Below are 12,500 nucleotides of genomic sequence, written 5' to 3' on the forward strand. Positions count from 1 at the left end.
TAATCTAAATAAATGCACAATTGTAAAAAAATAAATAGCGGAATATTCGGAATACAATGTATTTTGTGAAACAAAATAAAACCACGCCCACCGCCGCACACGATTCGCCAGCGCCTTTAAATGTTTATGACGTAAGCAGCTCGAGGGTTTGGAGTTGTTTTTATGTCCAACTCGGTGGAGAAGGAAAGAGACGCTCGCGCTCCGGTGCTCGGTTTCTGCGCGCACGGGCACGTGTGTGAGGGTGTGTGTGTGCGCGTGCATTTGCGCTGCATGTCAGTGTGTGTGAGTGTATGTGTGTGTGTGTGTGTGTGTGTGTGTGTGTGTGTGTGCTCGCGCGCACACGCGCTCGGAACTCAGTACCTACAATAAGGAATTTAAACGGCTGAGGGTAAAAAGGCAGCGCGGGATGTAGAGACAAGAAGGAGAGACTTTGGGGCAGGAAGGAGAGATTGTGGGGCAGGAAGGAGAGACCGAGGGGCAGGAAGGAGAGATTGTGGGGCAGGAAGGAGAGACCGAGGGGCAGGAAGGAGAGACCGAGGGGCAGGAAGGAGAGCGATGCAGAAGCTGAAGGAGCAGGATGAGTGCGATGCTCTGCAGGCTCGTGGCGTATCTCTCCGTCTCCCTGCACGCGCTGATCGCCCCGTGCCAGCTCCATCCTCAGCCTTGTGGCGTCCTCGCGCAGATCGGACACACCGTCCGCCTCGGCGCCGTCCTGCCATCGCGCCAGCCCTCGCGAGTCCGCGCCGCCCTCGCCCGCGCTCTTGCGCACGCCAGGAACAGACCCCACGCGCCGCTCCTGCCCTACAACCTGAGCATGGAGGTGGTATGGGCGCGGGCAGCGCACGCAGACCCGGAGTCGGTGCTCAGGTGCGTGTGCCAGGACGTGGTGGTGCGCGGAGTCTCTGCCGTGCTCGCGTTCCCGCAGAGCCGCCGCGAGCTCGCGCAGGTGGACTTCATCTCCGCCTTCCTGGAGATCCCCTTCATCAGCGTCATCGAGGAAGGAGAAGCGCTACAGACGCAGGTGAGCGCGCGGTTCTCGTTTATCGGTTATATCTCTCGTTATTTCTCCGTTTCCGCTCACCTGTGTGACGTCACGGCCGCACCTGGTCCCGCTCTAAAGGAAAAAAATCCTTAAATATTTTACAGTAAACATAAAGAAAAAAACACCGATCACTAATCAATCACGACATGGATTCTCTGACTGTGGTTGTGACGTCATGCGGTGACGGTTTTAGACCCGTTAGAGCGTCATATAGAGAATAAATGAGGTCAAATATCCAGACACAATGATCTCATAAAGGTGGAAGATAACAATGAATCTGAGGTGAACCTGAGTGAGGTCACCACTTTCACTGCCAGCTTTCTGCTGGACTGAGCAGACCTGTGACGCGTCCCGGACACTGATAAGGTTCTAAAAACTTATAGTAGTATAGTTTTCTTCTCTCCAGGATGAACACCTGTGTGACGTGTGTGTGTGTGTGTGTGTGTGTGTGTGTGTGTGTGTGTGTGTGTGTGCGTGTGTGTGTGGTGAATTTTCAGTAGTTAAAACACACATTTTCAGATGTTTACAAATGTAAATTAATTTTGACTTGTTAACAGTGCAGACAGAGACAGATGCAGTTGGACATGTCTGAATGGAGGGAGAGGGTTAGTCTAAGTGGAGACATGAATGTGTCTGAGTGAGACAGGTGGAAAAGTATTTGGGTGAGACAAATGGGTTGGGTTGTTTGGAGGTGCACTGAGTGAGACAAATGGTTGTCTTTAACAGATGGGTGTGTCTGAGACAGATGGGCGTGTCTGAGTGAGAGTTGGGCGTGTCTGAGTGAGAGATGGGCGTGTCTGAGTGAGACAGATGAGGGTCACCGACTTTCCACTCTTCATCCTCTTAATCTCTGCTCTCACTTCCTCCTTACTCATCCTATCTACATCCTGCTTCACATCTCCACACCATCCAACCTTCTCTCTCTCATTTTCCTCATTCATCAGCTGCTCAAAATACTCCCTCCATCTTCTCAACACACTCTCCTCACTAGTCAACACATTTCCATCTCCATCCTTTATTGCTCTAACTTGCAGCACATCCTTCCCAGCTCAGTTCCTCTGCCTGGACAATCGCTACAAATCCTTTTCTCCTTCCTCAGTGTCCAACTTCTCCTACAGCTCCTCATATGTCTTTTCCTTGTCTTTCACCACATCCCTCTTTACCTGCTGCTGCATCTCTTTGTACTTCTGCCTACTTTTCTCATCACTCTGTTGATCCCAATTCTGTTTCTCCAACCTCTTTCTCCTTCTGCTCTCCTGCACTTCCTCATTCCACCACCACGTCTCTTTGTCTTCCTTTCTATTTCCAGATGTTACACCAAGTACTTTTCTAGCTGTCTCCCTCATCACTCCTGCAGTAGTTCACCACCACCGAGCTCCTGTCTGACCTCTTCCCTGAACCTCACACTACACTCTTCCTCCTTCAGTTTCCACCATCTTATTCTTCTTTCAGTCTTCAGTCTTTTCCTCTTGTCACGTCCCACCTGATGAAGATTATGAAACTTTTACGGAAGCATTTCACTGCATGTCGTACCCTGTATTTATGTGATAAATAAAATCTGATTTGAAATTTAAAGAAGTAGATGCTGCAAACATCCCGAACCATCTACAGACGTACCAGTGACAAATGGATTCCACTTCATGTGGAGTTTGGACACTGGACCTCCTGAAGTGTTTAAAGGCTCTGGCATGGAGAAGCTGGTGTTGGATCTGTGATGATCTCAGATGTTGAGCTATTTTATGAGTTGCTCAGTAGCTCCTGGTTTTATAACCATAAAGACTGTAAATGACTGTAGAAAGATCATCAGTCATAATCACACACTCCAGTGCTCATGTTAGTTCTCACTCTCCAGTGTTCTGTAGTGTTTAAAGACTATAATCACACTCTTGATGTCACCCAAATGAGGATGAGGTTCTGCTTTTGAGTCTGGTTCCTCTCAAGGTTTCTTCCTCATAACATCTAAGTTTTTCCTTCACCACAGTCTCCATGGTGATCATCAGGGATAAACACACACCATTCACCTTCACTGTTGATTTCTGTAAAGCTGCTTTGAGACAATGTCTGTTGTGAAAAGCGCAATAGAAATAAACTTCACTTGACTCTTCTTCTTCACCTCCAAAACCATCCTACAGACCACCATCCGATGCTGTCTATCCACACTGTCCCCTGCCAACACCTTACAGTCTCCAATCTTCTTCAGGTTGCATCTCCTACATAGAACATAGTCCACCTGTGTGCACCTTCCTCCACTCTTATACATCACCCTATGATCCTCCTTCTTCTTAAAATTGAACCCACCTCCAATGGTTCTGCTCTTACTCCCTTTCCACTTGGTCTCCTGAACACACAACATCTCTACCTTTCTCCTCTCCATCATATCAGCTCCCTCTCTCCCTTTACCAGTCATAGTGCCAACATTTAAAGTACCAACCTGAACCTCCACTCTTCTCCACTTCTCCTTTCCCTGCTGTCTCTGTAGACGTCTTCCTCCTCTCCTTCTCCTCCTTCAGACAACAGTAGCCCAATTTACCCTGGTACCCTGTCAGCTAACGATACCTGTGGTGGTCGTTGTTAACCCGGGCCTTGACCTTAATAACACAACCCTCCACATTTATCAGGGCTTGAGACCGGCACTAAGAGTGACCTGACATGTGGCTTAGTGGAATAAATAAATAAATAAATAAATGTTTTTAACAGTGAATCTACAGTGTGGCGTCGTGTGTATCATACAGAAGTAAGGTGAGATTTCAGGTGTATGTACTTTGTGTTGTTCTGAGCTGGAGGCTGGATTTGCTGTGGATTAAACAACGTTAGTGCTGAAGTATTTGATCTGTTCTTTACTCTGAACTTCACTCTGATGATTGTATTATTACACAGCGCTTTAACATTCTCCGAGCGTCTCGGTGCTGAGAAACATGATAATACAGGAGTCAGAAAAGCTTCACGCGGTGTGTTCAGGATGAAATATCGAGCCGTGGACTTGGTGTCTCTCTGTAGCTGCTGCCTGTAAACGCCACTGATTCATTTGTCTCCAGCGTTGACTTCATCTCCAGTCTCCAGTCTTCAGAAGAAGAAGGAAATGGTGTAGTGGGTTTGTGTACCGACTCCCACACAGACTCGGCTTTTGTTCCAGCAGTGAAACCGAATGATTCTGGAGTAAGAGAAGGACTGCAGTGAAAGGAAATGTTTATTATTATTATTATTATTATTATTATTATTATTATTATCATCTGAACTATACAAGGTGTTCATTTACATTCACTGTTTAACTTCACTGAACTACTGAACATTATTTATAAAACTACTGAACAACCCAATCCAGAGCTCATACACCCAACTCACTCATTAGCTGCATTAAGTGTGTGTGTGTGTGTGTGTGTGTGTGTGTGTGTGTGTGTGTTATAGTAAAATACAGGGTGTAGTGATAAATGTTAAAAAGGGGTGATTCCCCTCTAACAGCATGTCCCAAAGTGTTTATTTCTTTTATACTGTCTTATTGAGACAGACAGAAAGACAGACAGACAGACAGACAGACAGCATGTCTGAATGAGACAGACAGGCATATCTGAGTTAGACGGAAGGATGTGTCTAACGGATTTGTCTAAGGTGTGTCTAAGGGTGTGTTTAAGTGAGACAGATATAAGTGTCTGAGACAGACATACGGCATGTCTAAGTAAGACAGACGGGCGTGTGTGAGTGAGACAAACGGATTCGTCTAAGAGACAGGGGCGTGTCTGAGTGAGACAAAAGGGCGTGTCTGAAACAGACAAACAGCATGTATGAGTGAGACAGACGAGAGTATCTGAGTGAGACAGACGAGAGTATCTGAGTGAGACAGACGAGAGTATCTGAGTGAGACAGACGAGAGTATCTGAGTGAGACAGAAGAGAGTATCTGAGTGAGACAGACGATCGTATCTGAGTGAGACAGACGATCGTATCTGAGTGAGACAGACGATCGTATCTGAGTGAGACAGAAGAGAGTATCTGAGTGAGACAGAAGAGAGTATCTGAGTGAGACAGAAGAGAGTATCTGAGTAAGACAGAAGAGAGTATCTGAGTGAGACAGACGAGAGTATCTGAGTGAGACAGACGAGAGTATCTGAGTGAGACAGACGAGAGTATCTGAGTGAGACGGACGAGAGTATCTGAGTGAGACGGGCGAGAGTATCTGAGTGAGACGGGCGAGAGTATCTGAGTGAGACGGGCGAGAGTATCTGAGTGAGACAGACGAGAGTATCTGAGTGAGACAGACACACTCTTTTTACTCTCTCTTCATGTTAATAAAAGAAGAAAAAGCAGTTCTATGTGTTTTGTTGCCAAGAAACCAGAAAGAAGGAAGTGTAAACTCCTCCATCACCACATCAATGCTTTTAGTACACGTTCTTGAGCCGTTACTATAGAAACGATAACTCATGAATAACATACAGATTCATTAATATAAACCTGCACTACCATCCGAGCTGCTGTAGAAAATTAATCAACGCCGGACGACCAATCAGAGTGCAGGATTAAACAGCAGTGCTGTGAGATGATTGGCTGTAAAGCACTGTAGGAGAACATTGTGTGGATTTCCTGGTTTCTTTACAGAACTCTGAGAGGATGTTATTGTGAGGAGGTTCTAATGCGGTCGTGTTTGGAGACGTGCAGCATGCGCAGTCTCGGCCGTGTTTATTCTCAGATGCAGGTTTATCCGCATTTCCAGCCCATGAGCTGTTTCTCCTCCAGGTTTTTATCTGGGGTTTTATCTCCACGCTTTTATCCGGCGCCAGGCACAGGAACTCGGTCCGCATGCACAATTCTGAACATGAGATCAGAGCTGCTGTAAGCAGAGTGTGTGTGTGTGTGTGTGTGTGTGTGTGTGTGTGTGTGTGTGTGTGCGCAGTTTTTTTTGCTTGTAAGCAGATTTTTATATTCTACTTCTTCTCTCAGGAGGCTTCTTACACTCACTCTTTAGTCAGAATCTCGATTCTCCTGTTAAATAATAATAATAATAATAATAATAATAATAATGCTGCAGGATTTACTGGAAAGAATACACAACTAAATGTCAAATTAAAGGTCAAAGTCAAGGTCATGAAAGGCAAAATAATGCATTCATTTATTGCTTTCTCTCTTTATTAAGACTATTTAAGGTTCATCATCGTAAATTAAAAGAAATAAATTATATAAAATAAAAAATAAGTTATGGTATTAAATAAATGTTAAATAATAAATTATTAAAATAAATAAATAAAATAAATAAATAAATAAATTAGTAAATGAAGCTTTAAGAATCTCAGATATTAAATTATGAAATAAAAGAAAAAAATGTATATATGAAGTGCAATTTTTTTTTTTATAATGAATATCAGCTAATTAAATTACAATTATGCTAGCGTTTTCTCATCGCCAAAACACTTCAAAAAGTACAATGATCAGTAGTCTCAAACATACAGCCAATGTCCTTAAGAACTTCCTTCAGTGAAGAGTCTTGGAAGTGCTCGTTTTGGCTTCCACAGAGTTCTGATCTCAACATCATCGAGTCTGTCTGGATTACGTGAAGAGACAGAAGGATTTGAGGAGCCTCCATCCACAGAAGATCTGTGCTTAGTTTTTAAAGAAGTTTGAAACCACCTACCTGCTGAGTTCCTTCAAAAACTGAAGAATTGCTGGTGTTTTGCAGGCAGAAGGTGTCGCACCAAATACTGATAAAAATAAATGATTAACGCTTTTATTTTCGAAGCGTTCGCTCACTTTCACATCTGCTTAAAACTGTATTTCCCGCTGAAATAGCGAAACTGAGAACGTTATCAGCATGTAAAGTGAAACATGCAGTAATGTTGGAGGAGTTTTTAAACGTAACACCTCCTCAAGGGAAAGTTAGTTTAGTGATATAGAAATATCAATTATGCATCGAAGCTCCAGCTGGATATCAGGACCTGAGTTGAAATTTCCAAATGGAGTTTACAGAGTAAAATGGAGCGCCTGATCTCACCTTTCTGCTGATTTGATTAGATTTAAAGATACAGCACAGGTACTTTTGGTTACTGGTAAAAGCTACTGTAGGAGTCCCAGATGGACCTGAAGATAAGTGACAAGGAAGCAGAAGAAATGTTCTGTCTGTCCGTGGGTCTCTTTATGGAAGAGACGTAATAAAGCGTAATAATTCACTTAATGTTCAGCACTGAGTCTCTGAGTGGATAACCCCCCCTCCCCCACCCCCCTTGGTTTATCAGTGCTAAACTCAGCCCTTCATTAACTCATCTTCTGTCCAAAACCAAGATTAAAACCTTAAAAACTCAGTTTGTCTCATGAATTAAATTACATGCTGATGGAGGGACCTTGAGGGATTGCGTTTCCGTGGCGATGGCTGTGACCGAGAAAAATTATTAATGAATCCGGAGCTAATTACTGAACTTTTATCAGTTTTTTTCTCTCCATAATAATCCCACACATAAAAGTGTAGCTGATAATATACTGTACTGCTCTCAGCCAATCACAGCACACTGTACTGCTCTCAGCCAATCACAACACACTGTACTGCTCTCACTCAATCACAGCACACTGTACTGCTCTCAGCCAATCACAACACACTGTACTGCTCTCAGCCAATCACAGCACACTGTACTGCTCTCAGCCAATCAGAACACACTGTACTGCTCTCAGCCAATCACAACACACTGTACTGCTCAGCCAATCACAGCACTGTACTGCTCTCAGCCAATCACAACACACTGTACTGCTCTCAGCCAATCACAACACACTGTACTGCTCTCACCAATCACAGCACACTGTACTGCTCTCAGCCAATCACACACACTGTACTGCTCTCAGCCAATCACAACACACTGTACTGCTCTCAGCCAATCAGAACACACTGTACTGCTCAGCCAATCACACACTGTACTGCTCTCAGCCAATCACAGCACACTGTACTGCTCTCAGCCAATCACAACACACTGTACTGCTCTCAGCCAATCACAGCACACTGTACTGCTCTCAGCCAATCACAACACACTGTACTGCTCTCAGCCAATCACAACACACTGTACTGCTCTCAGCCAATCACAGCACACTGTACTGCTCTCAGCCAATCACAACACACTGTACTGCTCTCAGCCAATCACAACACACTGTACTGCTCTCAGCCAATCACAGCACACTGTACTGCTCTCAGCCAATCAGAACACACTGTACTGCTCTCAGCCAATCACAACACACTGTACTGCTCTCAGCCAATCACAACACACTGTACTGCTCTCAGCCAATCACAACACACTGTACTGCTCTCACCAATCACAACACACTGTACTGCTCTCAGCCAATCACAACACACTGTACTGCTCTCAGCCAATCACAACACACTGTACTGCTCTCAGCCAATCACACACTGTACTGCTCTCAGCCAATCACAACACACTGTACTGCTCTCACTCAATCACAACACACTGTACTGCTCTCACTCAATCACAGCACACTGTACTGCTCTCAGCCAATCACAACACACTGTACTGCTCTCAGCCAATCACAACACACTGTACTGCTCTCACTCAATCACAGCACACTGTACTGCTCTCAGCCAATCACAACACACTGTACTGCTCTCAGCCAATCACAACACACTGTACTGCTCTCACTCAATCACAGCACACTGTACTGCTCTCAGCCAATCACAACACACTGTACTGCTCTCAGCCAATCACAACACACTGTACTGCTCTCAGCCAATCACAACACACTGTACTGCTCTCACTCAATCACAGCACACTGTACTGCTCTCAGCCAATCACAACACACTGTACTGCTCTCAGCCAATCACAACACACTGTACTGCTCTCACTCAATCACAGCACACTGTACTGCTCTCAGCCAATCAGAACACACTGTACTGCTCTCAGCCAATCACAACACACTGTACTGCTCTCACTCAATCACAGCACACTCTACTGCTCTCAGCCAATCACAACACACTGTACTGCTCTCAGCCAATCACAGCACACTGTACTGCTCTCAGCCAATCAGAACACACTGTACTGCTCTCAGCCAATCACAACACACTGTACTGCTCTCACCAATCACAGCACACTCTACTGCTCTCAGCCAATCACAACACACTGTACTGCTCTCAGCCAATCACAGCACACTGTACTGTTTCAGCCAATCACAGCACACTGTACTGCTCTCAGCCAATCAGAACACACTGTACTGCTCTCAGCCAATCACAACACACTGTACTGCTCTCAGCCAATCACAGCACACTGTACTGCTCTCAGCCAATCACAGCACACTGTACTGTTTCAGCCAATCACAGCACACTGTACTGCTCTCAGCCAATCAGAACACACTGTACTGCTCTCAGCCAATCAGAACACACTGTACTGCTCTCAACCAATCACAACACACTGTACTGCTCAGCCAATCACAACACACTGTACTGCTCTCAGCCAATCACAACACACTGTACTGTTCTCAGCCAATCACAGCACACTGTACTGCTCTCAGCCAATCACAACACACTGTACTGCTCTCAGCCAATCAGAACACACCGTACTGCTCTCAACCAATCAGAACACACTGTACTGCTCTCAGCCAATCACAACACACTCTACTGCTCTCAACCAATCACAACACACTGTACTGCTCTCAGCCAATCACAACACACTATACTGCTCTCAGCCAATCACAACACACTGTACTGCTCTCAGCCAATCACAACACACGGTACTGCTCTCAGCCAATCACAGCACACTGTACTGCTCTCAACCAATCAGAACACACTGTACCTCAGTTAATCAGATCCCATTGTAAGGCTCTCAGCCAATCAGAAGTACAGTGGGTGGTGTGATTAGTATGCAGGATGGAGGCTGCAGGACACTAAATGATGTCCCAGTTTCTGAAGCTCAGTCTGGACGTCTCTGGTATAAAAGCAGAGCTGATAAGTGAGAAGTGAAGAGTGTTTGCTGAGAGTCTCTGTGAGAGATAAGAGTAATGAAAATAAAAGATAAGCGTGAGAGATTGACTCACACACACACACACACACACACACACACACACACACACACACTGAAGCATTTTACAACAAAACTTGTGTGCCAATTTACTGCACGCACAAAACCACTGCCATCAGCTGAGCTTCTTTTCTTTCACTCCACTCAGAACAGTAAATGTCATCATCACTCCGGCCGAGAGCTCCAGCTGAACATCCATTTACATTCAGTAACCACAATCACACAACACAACACCACACATCACAACAACAACACAACAACAACAACAACCACCACCTCCAAAACATATAAATAACCTTTACATGTTTATTAGGGGTGGAGACTGTTCTCTGATCAGGGGTGGGGACTTTAGTCTGATTAAGGGTGGGGACTGTAGTCTGATTAGGGGTGGGGACTGTGGTCTAATAAGGTGTGGGGACTGTGGTCTAATAAGGTGTGGGGACTGTAGTCTGATTAGGGGTGGGGACTGTGGTCTAATTAGGGCTGGGGACTGTAGTCTGATTAGGGATGGGGACTGTAGTCTGATTAGGGGTGGGGACTGTAGTCTGATTGGGGTGGGGACTGTGGTCTGATTAGGGGTGGAGACTGTTCTCTGATTAAGGTGTGGGGACTGTGGTCTAATAAGGTGTGGGGACTGTAGTCTGATTAGGGGTGGGGACTGTGGTCTAATTAGGGCTGGGGACTGTAGTCTGATTAGGGATGGGGACTGTAGTCTGATTAGGGGTGGGGACTGTAGTCTGATTGGGGTGGGGACTGTGGTCTGATTAGGGGTGGAGACTGTTCTCTGATTAAGGGTGGGGACTGTAGTCTGATTAGGGGTGGAGACTGTAGTCTGATTGGGGTGGGGACTGTGGTCTAATTAGGGGTGGGGACTGTAGTCTGATTAGGGGTGGGGACTGTAGTCTGATTAGGGGTGGAAACTGTGGTCTGATTAGGGGTGGGGACTGTAGTCTGATTAGGGGTGGGAACTGTGGTCTGATTAGGGGTGGAAACTGTGGTCTGATTAGGGGTGGGGACTGTGGTCTGATTAGGGGTGGAGACTGTAGTCTGATTAGGGGTGAGGTATGATTGCTTCCAGTGGGATTATGGGTGGGAACTGTGGTTTGATTGGATACAGTGGGATTGGGGGTGGAGACTGTTGTCTGATTGATTGACAGTAAATGAATATGGCGTATCTCTCTCTCTGTGGAAAAGTGGAACTTTTAGTTCTAATTTTAAATTTGCCTTTGGGTTTTGTGGATTCAGATTTCTATCTCTGGATTGGTGCAGTGGTAGATTGGATCTCACACACACACACACACACACACACACACACACACACACACACACACACACCGAGTTTTGTAGAAGAGTTTGTTCAGGTCTGTCAGTCTCACTTAGTATCCGAGTGTTTCCATTACAGTCTCATCTCTGTGTAAAGAGCACTATTTTCACTAAGGCTCAGTTGTGATGTCATTTCCTGTCAGAGTGCAGTAACTGAATCAGATAAGACACGGTTCTCACCCTGGACAGGAAATGGGCATGCCGCTGCAGCTGGGAGCAAAATAACAAAACAAGAGTAAAAAACATTCAGCCTCAATCACAGGTTTACACACGGAGCCGCATCACACACACCACTGAGCTGAGATCGGATTAGATGTCTGACTCCGTTCTAATACCTATTACAGCTGGATGCTGAAGTGATTAGTGCTGAGCGATGCCTTTTATCATCAGGTCCGATCCATGGTGTAATAAAAAAGGTGCAGAAGAAACAATTACAAACACACACACACACACACACACACACACACACACACACACACACACACAGCACTTTTACACTTTTTAGTCTGTTTTTGAGTCTGATGTTGAGACAGACCCAGATTTTTGGTTTGTTTCTCAATTTAGGAAAAAAAAACAATTTTTGGAATTTTATTCAGAAAAATATATTAAAAAAAGAAACATGTAGGAATATGAAAAATCCCTGAACACAGAGAACCTGGATGAACATCAGAAGAGGTTTGGAGATTCGCTCTGTTTATAAGAAAGTAATTTATTTAGGAGTTTCCACACGATCACTTTCGAAATAGTCTCCCTGTACAGTAAAACAGCGCCCCCTGTGTTCTTTTCAAACGTCTCCAGCATCTTCTCCAGTATCTTCATCTTCTGCATCTTCTGCTCGAACCGGATCTTCACCATGGTGTCAAACGGCGAGCTGGATCTTCATCTTCTGGAACAGGGCGAATCTGTAGGAGCCGAATGTGGCGAGTCACGTTGCTTCACGTGTGAGGAGGAAAATCAGCTCATTTTAACGGATATTTCAATCATTTTTGGTCAAATAAACAAATCTTTATTTCAATCATTCAGTTTATTTTAAAAGAATTAAAATATATTGTAAATATTTTAAACCCAAATACCCTGAAACATCTACTTCCACAATCATGAATCATATTCCATTACATTCTATTTGTGTAGAGTTTTAACAGTGGA

At 44.9% G+C, this 12,500-nt stretch overlaps 1 protein-coding gene and 1 long non-coding RNA gene across 2 annotated transcripts in view; one reads left to right on the forward strand and one right to left on the reverse strand.

The window, feature by feature from the left end:
* Positions 1 to 131: 131 nt before the first annotated feature.
* grin3ba (glutamate receptor, ionotropic, N-methyl-D-aspartate 3Ba) overlaps positions 132 to 12,500 on the forward strand; it is a 63,809-nt gene continuing 51,440 nt past the window's right edge. Inside the window, exon 1 of the mRNA XM_046863405.1 lies at positions 132 to 1,021. Coding sequence (XP_046719361.1) covers positions 578 to 1,021 — 444 coding nt within the window. The 5' untranslated portion in view covers positions 132 to 577. The remainder of the gene's footprint in view (positions 1,022 to 12,500) is intronic.
* The window catches only part of LOC124394919, a 2,637-nt gene continuing 2,292 nt past the window's right edge, over positions 12,156 to 12,500 (reverse strand). The window contains exon 3 of the long non-coding RNA XR_006927571.1: positions 12,156 to 12,500. This exon is cut by the window's right edge and continues 1,185 nt beyond it. This is a non-coding gene — a long non-coding RNA (uncharacterized LOC124394919).

The sequence above is a fragment of the Silurus meridionalis genome, chromosome 12 (genome assembly GCF_014805685.1).
Source record: "Silurus meridionalis isolate SWU-2019-XX chromosome 12, ASM1480568v1, whole genome shotgun sequence".
Taxonomy (NCBI): domain Eukaryota; kingdom Metazoa; phylum Chordata; class Actinopteri; order Siluriformes; family Siluridae; genus Silurus; species Silurus meridionalis.